Below are 14,120 nucleotides of genomic sequence, written 5' to 3'. Positions count from 1 at the left end.
TGATTCCGAGGATGTGGTTGAGCATGACTGGACTTTGAGTGTTTGTAGAAAATAGGTGTAGTTCTTTCTTCTTTCCGTCAATATGTGTTCCAGCATTTAGTATGTCAAGTTCCCTGCATAGACTGTTTCTCAAGTCACCTAGTAACCAACTGGGTCTTCAGGGGGAACTATGATGCTGTTCAATGAAAGCTAAAAGAAAACTACAGAGCTGACTCCCTTTCTGACACCCAGGAAAACCATTAGATTTGCTCGATTTGCTATTTGGAACATCAAAACGATGTATGAAGCATGAAGAACAGCACAGGTGGCAACGGAGATGAAGCACTAGAACATTTGTCTCCGAAGACTAAGTGAGACAAGGTGGCTACCGAAAGGAAAGCTGACGCTAACCAACAGGGAAACACTATTCAGGACACACCAAGGAGGGAGCCCGCCCCAACGAAAGTGTAGGTCTGATGTTATCCATAGATGCACAACGTGCTCTTATCTTATCAACTCCCGGATAATAACAGCAAAGTTTAATACCAAGAAAAGTAAGATCAATTTGAACATCAAACAATGTTATGCCCTCACAAATGATGCTGACGAAAAGTTAGACGCCTTTTACCAGCAACTACAGGCAGGCTTGGATAAAACAGGTAAAAGACACATGACAATACTCATGGGCGATTTCAATGCCAAAATTGAAGCTGACACTGGCTACATTGAAGGCACGGGCACGCAAGGAATGGGCTATATGAATGAGAACGGTGAGAAAATTGTAGACCTATGCTTTCTTAACCAGCTGGTAAAAGGAGAAACATCTTTTCTCATAAAAGGATTCACAAGACCACATGGAGACCACATGGAGATCCCCTGAGCATGTTAGGGAGAACCAGATAGACCATGTTTGCATTAACAAGACATTTCGAAGAGCATGGAAAGATGTTAGGGTGATGAGAGGAGCCAACATTTCATCAGACCACCATCTGCTGATGACGGCATAAAGACTGCGCCTCAAGGAGTTCAACAACATGACAAAGAGGAGGAAAGGTACAACATGAGTGTCCTCAAAACAAAGGAAGTAAAGACAGTATTCCATCTCAGCTTGTCAAATAGATTCCAGCTACTACAAGACCAGCTAGAAAACAATGGTACCACCACGGAGACCCAATGGCAGCACATCAAGGAAATGTGCCAAGGCACTGCATGCGAGGACGTCCTAGGCAGAATAAAGACTCAGCACAAGGAGTGGATCTCTGGTGATACCATGAGAAAACTGGATGAGAGGAAGGAAAAGAAAGTGGTGCGGAATACAAGCCGGACAAAAACAGCAAAGTCAAAATCTCAAGAGGACTCATCGTCTCAAGCCACGGTCCGGAGTTTGCATATAGCTCTCCAGGCAAGTAGCATCGATTTTGAAAGTGGGGAGGCCAGCCTCACAAAATTTTTTTTTTTACTTACCTGAAAAAGTTGACAAGCAAAAAATAAAAAAGGAAATACCCCAAAGTCGAAAATCCTATTTCGTGGGAGGGGGGGGGGGGGGGGTAGAGGCAAACTTTTTTCACTACCAATTCCTTTCAATATCCATTTTTTTAAGCTTACAATACTATACTTCCTTCATATTACTTTACTTTAGTATAAAGTGGGGGGGGGGGGGCAACCACCCTTTCAATGAACATTTTCAATAGTAAAAGTATTGTTGGCAAAAAGAGTGGGGGGGGCGCTCCTCTCTCCTACACGTGGCTGCTTGATCACAAAAAATTTCTTAATCTTGGATATTTACGTCTCTCTTTTATGACGTCATATTCAGTCAATGACAATTGAAATCAACAATTCATACATCTGCAGTATTTCGTACAATGTGATTGGGTATTGAAAGGTCGCATGAAAGTTCATTATCCGACTATGCTTTACTTGCATTGGTCAATATTTTAATAAGCTACGAAATATTCTCTTCTCATTCAACCCCCCCCCCCCCGCCATCGACTTTGAGAAAGCATTCGACAGCATGGACCGAGAGACATTGTGGTAGATACTGAGTCACTACTGAGTACCAGAGAAGCTTGTGTCCCTGATTCGAAACACCTTCCAAGACATGATATGCAGGGTTGCCCATGCCGGCCAGATGTCTGGGAGTTTCGAGGTCAAGGCAGGAGTTCGACAAGTATGCTTGCTGTCACCATTTCTTTTTCTTTTGGTCATTGATTGGATCAGGAGGACTACCACATCAGACAGGAACAATGGTATACAGTGGATCCTTCTGACACAACTCGACGATCTTGATTTTGCATATGACCTGGCTCTCCTTTCACACAACCAAAGTCAGATGTAGGATAAAACAACTCACCTTGCAACAATAACAGCAGGAACGGGCTTCAAAATCAACTTGAAAAAAACAGAATTGATGAAAATAAACACCACTGTTCAAACACCAGTCGCAGTTGGTGGTGAGCCCATCAAAGAAGTTGAGTCCTTCATCTACCTCGGGAGTGTGGTGGACAGACAGGATGGCACAGACCGTGACATCAAGTCAAGAATTGAAAAGGCAAGAACTGCATTTACCAAGTTAAACATCTCGGCCTCAAAGAACATCCGTATTACCACCAAACTGCGGATACTCAACTCTATTGAAAAGTCCGTCCTATTGTATGGTGCAGCGACGTGGAGGTTGAACAAAGCAACCCTGCAGAAGATTCATACATTTTACGACACCTGTCTCAGGCGCATCTTCAACATCCGATAGCCTGAAAGGATCTCCAATAAAAAACTATGGAAGAGAGCAGGACAGGAACCAATGGGTGTACAAATAAGATACAGGAAGTGGGGCTGGACTGGAGACACATTAAGGAAGTCACCATCTAGCATCAAACGCCATAATCTGAGTTGGACCTGACTTGGAACCGGAGGCGTGACTCGGAGTCAGAGTTTAAGACACAGGATATACTGGTAACCTGGAGGAATGCAGCTAAAGCAGCTCAGAATCGAGTCCGTTGGAGAACTGTCTTCGATGACCTGTGTTACTACACTTTTCTGTCCTGTTGCTCGGACTGCTCTTAGTTTTGAAATCATAACTCCCCTTTGGGCACCGCGCCGACGTTTGGATTGTTGTAAAGTAAAATACCCCTGTTTCGTACACTGGTTTATTTGATACTCCTCATTGTTCTATACATGTATATAAAGTTGTACAGAAACCTTTATGACAACATAGTAGTAAGACGTCATCGTTCAGTAGATGTCATTTACATGAAGATCAAGGTAAATTAGAAAATACAAAAGTCTATAGTTTACAACTTGCGCACACTGGCAATCTAGTCAGCTCATTATCTGTCACTGAAACCAGCCTGCTGCTCACGGAGATTTGTGTCCACTTTATCCTCTCGAGAAGGATCCTGTTGAGGACCTTGCTAGGCACTGATAGGAGCATACTCTCCTGTAATTACTGCAGTCCCTCAGATCTACCTTCTTTGGCAGCTTAAAAAGGATGCATTCTTTCCATTCCTCCGGAATGTTTTCTTCCTCCAATACTTAGTATCTTCTTAAAGAGGCTGCATAGGATGTCATCAGCTGTCTTTGTATCAGCATTGATGGCTTCTGCTGGTATCTCATCAGACCCTCCCGCTTTTCCATTTTTAAGTTAATTACCGGTAATTGCTCTCTTGATCTCTGTTTTTGTTGGCTTGTCGCAGTTCATCGGGAGGTCTGTATTGGCTGGTAGTTTGTCCAGAGGTGTTTCTGGTATGGGTCTATTTATTACTAGTAGCTCTCAAAAGCGTTCTATCCACTTCTTCAATTGTTCTTCTGTTGTTGTGAGAGGTTTCCCATATTTGTCCTTCACGTGCACTGGCACGTCTGTTCTGCTGGAGCTTGTTGGAGAGCTTCTTTGTGACCATATACAGTTCTATCAATTTTCCTTGTCCTGCTGCTTCCTCTGCCTGTTTGGACAGGTTGTCAATGTGATCCTGTTTATCTTTCCTGACGCTTTTCTTAACGTTTTTATTTGTAGCTGTGTAGTCTTCTTGAGCTTTTGCCTTTGCTGATCTCGTCCGGCTTGTACTCAGCGCCACTTTTTTTTTCCTTCCTTACATCCAGTTTCCTTTTGGTATCAACAGAGATTCACTCCTTGTGTTCAGCCTTTCTTCTGTCAAGGACTTCCTCACATGTGTCACATTTCCTAGATGTGTTGTTACTTGGTTCCATGATGTTGGTACCATTGTTCTCTAGCTGGTCTTGTAGCAGCTGGAATCTGTTGAACAGGCTGATGTGGAATGCTGTCTTCACTTCCTTTGAGGACACTCAGTCTGTACCTCTGTTTGTCATGTTCTTGAACTTTTGAGGCGCAGTCTTAATGTCGTCATAAGCAGATGGTGGTCTGATGAAATGTCTGCTCCTCTCATCACCCTGTCATCTTTCCATGCTCTTCAAAATTTCTTGTTGATGCAAATAAGATCAACCTTGCTCTCCTTGACATGGACAGGAGATCCCCATTTAGCCTTGTGGATCCGTTTATGAGGGAAGATTCTTCCTCCTATTACAAGCTGGTTAAGCGAGCTTATGTCAGCAAATCTCTCGTCATTCTCATTCATTTAGCCCATCCCTTGTGTGCCCAAGACTTCATTGTAGCCAGTGTTGTCAGCTCCAAGTTTGGCCCTTAACTGAAGTCGCCCATGAATATTGTCATGCCTTTCTTTCCTGTTTTATCCAAGACTGACTGTAGTTGATGGTAAAAGATGTCTTTCTTTTCGTTATCAGAATCATTGGTGAGGAGCATAACATTGTATGATGTTCAGTTTGATCTTAATTTTCCTTGAATTGGCTGTTATTATCCGGAAGTTGAAAGGTTTCCATCCGATAAGAGTACGTTGTGCCTCGAGGAATAGTATATCAGGCCTACACATTCGGTGTGCTGGGCTCCTCCGCCATGTTTCCTGAATACAACAGCGTTTCCCCGTTGGTCAGTCTCAGCTGTCCTGTCTGTAGCCACCTCCTCTCACTTAACCTATGAGGAGACAAATGTTGTAGTGCTTCATCTCTTTTGCTACCTGTGCTGTTCTTCCTGCTTTATGCATTGTTCTGATTCTCCAAATAGCAAATCTAATGGTTTTCCTGTGTGTCAGAAAGGGAGTCAGCTCTGTAGTTTGCTTTCGGCTTTCATTGCACAAGTAGGCCGAATCTTACCCCGCGGGTTATATGTTGGTTTTGGTTCACCGTTGTTGCTTCTAGTTGTAACTAGTTTTTTTTTTAATAGGCATAGTTGTTGGCTCTTCGCAAACATCTGGTAACCTTGAGGGAAGGTGATTTGATTTTGGAGTGGAGTTTCCTTCCTAGGCTGCTTTCCTTCCCTGGATTTTATGCACAATCTGTCCATTCGGTTTTATGTCCGTTTTTCCTTCATGCACCTAGCCTTTCCCATAATTTAGTGGGTATGGCCGCAAGGCAGCGGTGGTTTGGAATCAGGTTTCCTTCTTTAAGATGAGCTATCATCCTAGACTGATGAGCCCCATTAACCCAAAGCACTGGTTTTCAGGCGCCAGGTAAACTCGCTTTCACCCTTTCTTCTATCAGCAGGACTTAACTATCGTAGGCGCACACGATAAGGAGTATTCTATAGACAATGGGATCTTATCCCCATTTTCCACCCCTCAGCTATGACAATCCATTATTCACACTTAGAATTGTCGGCAGATTTTTCTGCCATTTACCGATCATGACAAGGAGCACACGGCGGGTTTCACGTCGGTAAGGGATGCTCACTCCTCAATGGCACATGAGCCGACCTCTGATTTTTTAGAGGTCTGTGTTTGCTCTGCTCCTATTTTGTATTGTTTTGTGGACTTTTGATCTAGAATACTGTTCGTTATCTCCATATATGTTTCATTAGTAAGAGAATACCATGATTTGAATGGACTCTTGAGCTAGAATATTTTAATTATCTCCATATATGTTATACTTTGCATATTTTTTTTTATATTTACCATTCTTCTGATAATCGCAAACGAGTTAAACTTTTAAAAAGATGCTTTGTACAAAGTCTTCAAAATGAAATGAAGTGAAATACCCCCCCCCCCAAAAAAAAAAAAAAAAAAAAAAAAGAAAAATGGACTCAAATATTTAGAACTTATTAAGCTTATATGTTCTTTAGATATTGATTGCTTAAAGAAAATCAAAGCTATTTGAAAAAGCTCTACCTAATCAGTGGATGGATATCAAATAAACGAACGTACGTGTTCATATCACCCGAGTCATTTATGAACAGTCTAACTTGCTTTATAAACCGGAACTCCCTGATTTTGCTCGCAGGTACCCCAAAACATAAGAAAAACGTATCACGGCCTTTGTGGGGTTAAACATCAAAAGAAAATACAAATACTCTTTACATTACCTTCATTTTAAGGAGGACGAAGAAAACTGTAAGAATAAAGGTTGTTTTGTTGAAATAGCTAAACTAATTGTAAAGAAAAGTCTGTGAAACTTAATAAGTTTACGCAGCGTCATGGACGTTTATCAGCAGGTGCAGATCCTGCACAATGATTATCTCTTGATTTAGCGATAAAGTTATATAGTTTTTTGATTCTAAGACTGATTTTATTTGATTTGAAATATTTTTCAGATTGAGAAAATGGCAGATGATTTAGATGTTGAGGCAATGCTGGAAGCTCCATACAGGAAAGAGGCAAGTATTGTGGGATTTCATTACCGAGTATATGTTGAAGTCACTTTCCTTGTTATGGTTGTTGTGAGTCTAGTATTTTTTCAGTGTCAAGTAAGTTCCTTGTGTGACCCGTGGAGTGGGCAGCCTTGTACTTTCAATGTTGAAAATGGTTTGAGAAAACGTGAAGGGGCCAATTTAGCAAGCAATTCATAATTAAGCTTTTGCATTTACAAGAAAAATCTTGCGTAAAGTCACCTTTTCTATATAATGTTCCTTAATAAATTCCATTAATTAGAGAAAACCAAAGGTTAACTATTATTGATGAATTATCAAAGGATATGACAACCAGATCTATTTTTTGGATTCTTTAGTCTGTTGCAAGAGTAATTACATTCTTTGTAATAAAGGTTTGTTTGGTTCTATCCATAGATATCCATAGTACCACTTCATGTACACAACAAAAGTGAAATTCCCATGCAAGTAGAAAGGTACTGATGGTTGTATGCCTATCAGAACTCCATGAAGCCGATGTTCACTTTTTATTCATTTATTGCATTTCATTAAATGTTAAATATGACAAAGTTAACTCTATCACTGATCTAAAATAGATTAATAAAGTGAATATGATAAAATGTTTATGCCATTAAATTGTGAAAGACAACTGAATTTTGCCCCTCCCTCTCATCATAGGGTTGGCATAGCAAAGGAGGACTGTTGCCAGCTAAGGAAAGACGGAAGAGATACTGAGATCGGCTCTGACTGATGATGTACTAATTTTCATCCCTATCTGAGATTTCTTTTCTGTATGAGAGAATGTGAGAATGTTTTCTTGTACGACAGCAGCATTCCTCAAGAATTTGCATTTGAGCTTATTTCTAAATACGCTGAGAAGTGCTAATGTATTTAACTTGGAGGAATGCAAGATTGAAAAGTAGAATTTGATTTATTTTTGTGCTGATTTGACCTGAGGAGAACAATTCCATTCCAGAGCTGTCAGTGTGTGGAAGTGTATGTTAATGTGTGTCTAGAATGTAAGGTTTTATTGCAGGTTTACTCTTTCAGATTTGTAATTCGCATTGGTACGTAAACTTGATGTTGTAATGTATAACAAGCTTTTCAGTTGGAACATTTGGCAAGAAACTTTTAACCAGTCAATGTTGATTTTAAACAATAAAGTAAGAGAAAGAAGACAGTTGAAAAGCTTGTTGAGACGGTAATGGAAATTACTTTGAAGCATACTAATGCATTGTCTTGTCTTTTTCTTTTCTTCCTTTGTTTTTGACCTGGTGTGACTGATTGTTTGTTTGGGACAACAGGATGATGGAAGAGGAGATGCTGATAGAGATCGACACAAGAGGTAAGAAGCCATCAATACAGTATTCTCCCCTCTCCTTGAAAAAAAGGAATGTATATATATACCTTTACCTTTTCAACAGACATTAATTAAGTTATGTTTTCTTGGCACCAGGATTTAATTCCTCAAATTGCTTGAAAGGTTATAAAATATAATTTCACTATTAAGTGATGTCGGATATAATTTACCAAATAATAAAGGTTTGTTAAACTTTCTAAACAAATCTTTTTTTCTGTGTAAGACAGTAAGGGGAAAACATATTGATGTTAAAAATCTATATTGATATGTACTTTTGCTGTTGAAAAAAATCACCTTCATTGAGAGGTAAATGCTTAAGAAATTACATTCATTCATTAGACATTTCAGTCTCTAGCATTCACACTCATGATCATGTCATGTGCAGCAAGCAGCTGAAAACAGGAATTTCCACACTGTAGGCTTGAATTATTTTTTTTCCACATTGGTATGTTGTAGATATGTTCATTGCCCTGGTTAAAAGACGTACACGTATTAGGGAAAGGAAATTGGGTATCTTGTCATATGTCCTATGTTGCATACACAATCATTTCAAGAGTTATTTCTGTCATTTACAGGAGGCCAACAGTGTTCACTTTTTATTTGAATTTCATACAGTTAACTGGAGTACGGCATGAGCTCAGATCATAGTTTGAGCTTAGTACAAGAAATCCACAAATTTTATTGAAATCACATTTACTTAACTTGTAGGTGATGTGGAAAGAAAGAACAAAGAAGTGTTCAATTCTTTAAAAATTAAGATCTTTATTTTAAACTAAAGGGAGTTTTAATGTCAAGTTCTGTATGTTATATCTAGGTATTCTCAATTTGTGGGTCCCATCAAAGGGGATAAATCTGGCATTCTAAGCTGTTGAATTATGTCACATGTTAACCAAGGTACAGTATGTCAGATGGCAAGACTTAATTAATTCAGGTGACACCAAGGTACAGTATGTCAGATGGCAAGACTTAATTAATTCAGGTGACATCCTGATCTTGCACTGTGTTGCCATCAGGGTTATAAAAAGAAATATCAATTCATGTTTCTCTGAATTGTGGGTCAGCATAATAATAATTCATATTCCGCCCAATACATGTATATGTTCTCTTCTGAATCTGGTCAACATTGTTGGGGGATAGGGATTTATATTCAGTGAAGATGAACTATTTTTCATGTATTTTTTAAAAAAAAAGACCAACATGTTGAAATGAACATCCATCTTCAATAGTAAAACTATCCACATATTAAATGTAAAATTTTTGTGATTATTAAGTTGTTTGGTATTCTTGAAAAAAAATGAAAATCCTAAATGCTAAAATCCTAAATAATGGAATAATTTACTAATACTAGACATTCATTTGTATTATTTAGAGTACGAGTTTCCTACTGTATCAGGATACAGGGGGGGCTAGACCCCAAAAATTATTATTAAACATATGATATAAATGTTTTAGGAAAAAGAGAAGTCGAGATAAAAGTCGTGACAGAGACAGAGAGAGGGACAGAGATCGGGATAGGGATCGTGACAGACGCAGGTAAGTTATGATAAATATTGTCATTGGAATAATTTACTAATACTATATACATACTCTTTTTAATTTATCAACAAGTAACGATTTCACGCACATAGTGTCTTGACATTCATTTGTAGAAATTGACTTGTATGCATGAACTGCAATTATCACAATAATATAATGTACATCCATGTAATTAAAATGCATTAATTTTAATTACATATGCTGGTAACTATTTACAATCTTTGGAATGATACGACTTGATTTTGTTAAATCACTTGCATTTGAATCTTTAATGCAGGAGTAAAAGTAGAGAACGCCACAGAGACAGGGACAGAGATCGGGACAGACATCGTGATCATGACCGACACCGAGGACGTGACAGAGATAGAGAGCGAAGGGACAGAAAACGCAGTAGGAGTCGAGAAAAAAGGAGGAGAAGTCGCAGTAAATCCAAGGAAAGGAAAAGATCACCAGAACGTGAAAGAAAGCCTCGCAGTAATAGCACAAGTCCAATGAGATATATCAGGTGTGTGTAGATGACATTTTAGATTGACAGTCATATAACTAACTAAACTTTATTACTAAGATGGCATAAAAAATTAATTAACTGAAGTTCAGTTTCCTTCAAATTTCATAGTAATGTTGGTTAAAAAATTTAAGTGCTTGATATGATGTACGCGTAGCATTGGGAAATATGATTACATAATGCTATTTTTGTTTTGATAGGCAGCCAGGTCCTGAGTTGACTCCAGAGGAGAGGGATGCTAGGACTGTGTTCTGTATGCAGTTGTCAGCTAGAATCCGACCCAGGGACCTTGAGGAATTCTTCTCTTCTGTTGGAAAGGTATTGTAGATAGGATCTTTTCTGCATATGTTATACTGGTTTAATATTTTCAGCAAATATGTTTTATAAGAAATAGTCAAGTTTAAATGGTTAAATTTTGATAAATTTGGATTGTTTTTTTTTAGGTCAGAGATGTTCGTTTAATCATGGACAATAAAACCAGGAGATCAAAAGGCATTGCCTATGTGGAATTCCAAGACACTGATCCTGTGCCATTAGCTATAGGACTAACAAACCAGAAATTACTAGGTGTACCCATTATAGTCCAGCCCTCTCAGGCAGAGAAAAACAGAGTGGGAAACCCCAGCAGCATCTTGACAAAAGGAAGCATTGGACCAATGAGGCTGTATGTGGGCTCCCTTCACTTCAACATCACAGAGGAAATGCTTAGAGGAATATTTGAGCCATTTGGAAAGGTACAGTCTGTTTTCTGAATTGCTTACTGTAAAAATAACATGACTATTTGCCTGTTGTAAGGATGATTAAGAATTCTGTTTTCTCTATTTTCAGATTGATGACATTAAATTAATAAGAGACCATGAAACCAATCGATCCCAAGGCTATGGCTTTATATCGGTAAGTAAACACTTATTCCAAAATTAGATTTGGATATTTATTGGATAATGAGCAGAACTCCCATTGGATCAAAAAATATTTTGCTATTTTTTATGACAAAAGAATCTAGTATTTTGTAAACCCTTTACTAGTGTGGAGAGTACTTTTTTTTTTTCTCAGATGTTTTTCATGTTTATTTCAAGTCTCATCTTTACTTTCAGTTCCATGATTCTGAGGATGCCAAGAAAGCTTTGGAACAACTAAATGGATTCGAGTTGGCAGGACGACCAATGAAGGTTGGTCATGTGACTGAGCGACAGGGAGAAATCCAGGGGGCTTCAATGCTAGACAGTGATGAAATGGATCGGGCAGGGATAGATTTAGGGGCCACAGGTCGTCTACAGCTAATGGCCAAACTGGCAGAGGGTAGGCAAAATTAAAAAAAAAAATTTATTTATTTAATCTTTAAATAAGATCATTTATAAAATCATGCAGACAATGACAATAATAAAAGAACACAAAAAGTATGAAATACCAGGAATAGTGTTTTGAAAAGAGAAAGATGTTCCAATTTAAGGAATTTGATTTCTTATTGGTCTTTTCACAATTAATAAATTGTGTGATTGTGACATATAGACTGTTATTAAAATGTAGTTGCATTTACAGGCACAGGATTTCAGATTCCTGAATATGCAGCGTCAGCCCTGAATATTAGTCAGCAGACACCAGGCGTGGCCACAGTTCCCCCTGCCGGGGCACCCCCAAATGTATCGGCCATATTGGGAAGCCAAGGCCAGGGACAAGATAGCACAGCACCTCCAATAGCCACACAGTGTTTTATGCTCTCAAATATGTTTGATCCTACTGTGTAAGTACAACAGGATATCTCTAACAGAGAGAGAAAAAAAATCTGCTAGATATACATGTACAATTTCAAAGGATCAGCAGGTTCATTTAGTTGAAAAGTTAGATATTTACTTCACTAGAGCATACTGAAACATTGTCTTATTATTCAAGTCATTTTTAAAAAGGGTATCTGTTTTTAAATGCATTGTTCACATTCCTTCCCAACTTAAAAAGCCCAGAGCTAATACGTCTTTCTAAAGCATTGTAGATAAATAGCATACCTATTTGTTTTGCAGAGAATCAAGGTCTAACTGGGATCAGGAGATCAGAGATGATGTCATAGAGGAATGCAATAAGCATGGAGGAGTCTTACATCTGTATGTAGACAAGGCCTCACCCCAAGGAAATGTGTATGTGAAATGTCCCACCATTTCTGCAGCCGTGGCCTCTGTACGAGCACTTCATGGAAGGTATTTTGGAGGTAAGATATACAATTATCTTTATATTCAGCCGGGAAAGGAATGCAGTGTAATTATATGAATAAAACTTTGTCAATACCTTGGCCTGATTAGTCATGAAAATATGATTAAGATCATGATTGTAAATGTTTTAAGTTGAATTAAGATATCTTTACATTTATATACTAACAACAGTTCTAGCCTCTTCCCTCTTTTTAAGCAGTGGCATCATGCCGTGCTTTTTTTCTGATATACTAGTTTATAGAGGTTGTAAGGGATGTGAAGGAGACAAGTATATAAATGGTGTAGCTGACAGAAAACTTTAGATTACAAAGTTACTTAAAAGTTATACGTATGGCAGTTCTTCCTTTATAACAAATCTTAATGGAAATGAATTTATTTTTACAGGCAAGATGATAACAGCAGCCTATGTTCCTCTTCCTAATTACCACTCCCTGTTTCCGGATGCAGTAAGGGCCAACCAATTACTTCTCCCTTCTGCCCAGGCTCTACAGACAGGCTTCCCCACATCCATGTTTCCTAACATGCAGTCAGTGATCAGATAACCCTCCAGGGCCAGTCCATAGGTCTTATCATCACCATGTGAATATTCCACATAGACAATGTGGTCATATAACTGCTAATCTTAACTGTTCATCATTCAATGCAACAATCAGAAAAACTGTTAAACAAGCATCTTCTGTATATTTGGAAAGGGGAACGTTTTAGTGACCATTTGAATTAAAATTTATGATGAATTGTAAAAATCAAAAGTACATGTATGTAACAATTTTTAATGTCTTCTTTTACCCAGTTAAGATTCATTTTTTACACTCATTTGTTAAAAACCAAATTAATTTTGGATGTCATCCATCATGTCATTATCATTGAATGTAAATTCATTGACAAAAATAGGAAAATTTTCCTTCTGTCCATTTAAAATGACAATAAAGAAGAATCTTAATTTCTTTTTTATTCATTTTTCCTGAACTCAAAAGACCTTAAAGTGATAACGGACAAGTCAAAACTAAAGATCATGAATTTTTATAGTTACAGATTTCTTTAAAGTGTTTCTAGTTAGAATATAGATGAAGGAGAAAAGAAAACAAGATCCCTGATGCTCCTGTATGGCAGCTCAATGATAAGGTTAAACTTGTACAAATGTAGGTCAAAACTCAAGATTAAGAGGTTAACAAAAAATTGATGCCAAAGCACTGATTCATTTTAAGAAAAGTCAACATAGCTTCAAGGAACTTCTCGTAATGGTTATAGAGTCCCATGCCAAAATTGGTGCATCTTGATTTCATGGTATATATAAAAATACACCTATATATAAATATGACAACGAAAAATTAAGATTAACTATTTGATAGGGGTATTGGACACATGCTATTCTGTTGTAGCTTAAAGAGGTGCATTTTGTCAGCGAGTAGTATGTGACATGAAAGTATAATACATTTTCAACTTGCACCTTCTATTCCATGTTTAAAGCATTATCTTTGACAGTGTACATATGTACATCAGCTGTTCTAAAACATACCCAACATTTGAAGTTTTTACTGTCAGAAATCAACAGCAAGGTCTTTGGTATAAGAAGTGTAAAATTCATAACAGGGTTATAATTTTCTAGAGATGTACCGGTACCAGTTCTGTTCACACATTTAGAAAACCTGGTTTGCTGTCACATGGACAGCTTTTCACTAATTTGTATTGAATTTTTAAACACACCTTTTTAATTAATTGTATGAGAATCAGAATTATAGAATAGAAATAAAATCATACTGCCTGATGCTCTGATTTGCATTTTAAGGTCACCTGAGTGCTTTGGGAGACCTTTTGCTACGTACTAATCGACGCAGTGCATATACCGTGTAGCGGGTTTTCTTGGCAGGTGTAAAA

At 38.0% G+C, this 14,120-nt stretch overlaps 1 protein-coding gene across 1 annotated transcript; it reads left to right on the top strand.

Annotated features, from left to right (window-relative positions):
- The first annotated feature begins 6,240 nt into the window (after window positions 1-6,240).
- LOC134229201 (RNA-binding protein 39-like) lies at window positions 6,241-13,189 on the top strand. Its single transcript, XM_062710904.1, has 12 exons — window positions 6,241-6,389; window positions 6,590-6,652; window positions 7,948-7,988; window positions 9,456-9,536; window positions 9,817-10,044; window positions 10,245-10,362; window positions 10,488-10,778; window positions 10,873-10,938; window positions 11,139-11,343; window positions 11,584-11,785; window positions 12,060-12,244; window positions 12,630-13,189. Exons 2-12 carry the CDS (start codon window positions 6,599-6,601, stop codon window positions 12,785-12,787), a joined length of 1,629 nt encoding a protein of 542 aa, XP_062566888.1. The 5' UTR covers window positions 6,241-6,389; window positions 6,590-6,598; the 3' UTR covers window positions 12,788-13,189.
- Window positions 13,190-14,120: the final 931 nt, after the last annotated feature.

Source organism: Saccostrea cucullata, unplaced genomic scaffold (assembly GCF_032062105.1).
Source record: "Saccostrea cucullata isolate Sc308-1 unplaced genomic scaffold, CSIRO_AGI_Scuc_v1 ctg285, whole genome shotgun sequence".
Taxonomy (NCBI): domain Eukaryota; kingdom Metazoa; phylum Mollusca; class Bivalvia; order Ostreida; family Ostreidae; genus Saccostrea; species Saccostrea cuccullata.
This window is presented reverse-complemented; position numbering and strand designations above follow the sequence as displayed.

What these genes read in the sequence shown, in the direction of transcription:
- LOC134229201 (XM_062710904.1), top strand. Translation starts at nt 6,599, where the DNA reads ATGGCAGATGATTTAGATGTTGAGGCAATGCTGGAAGCTCCATACAGG. An exon ending in AAGCTCCATACAGGAAAGAG is followed by an intron (nt 6,653 to 7,947) that starts GCAAGTATTGTG and finishes TTGGGACAACAG; the next exon opens with GATGATGGAAGAGGAGATGC. An exon ending in AAGGCTATGGCTTTATATCG is followed by an intron (nt 10,939 to 11,138) that starts GTAAGTAAACAC and finishes CTTTACTTTCAG; the next exon opens with TTCCATGATTCTGAGGATGC.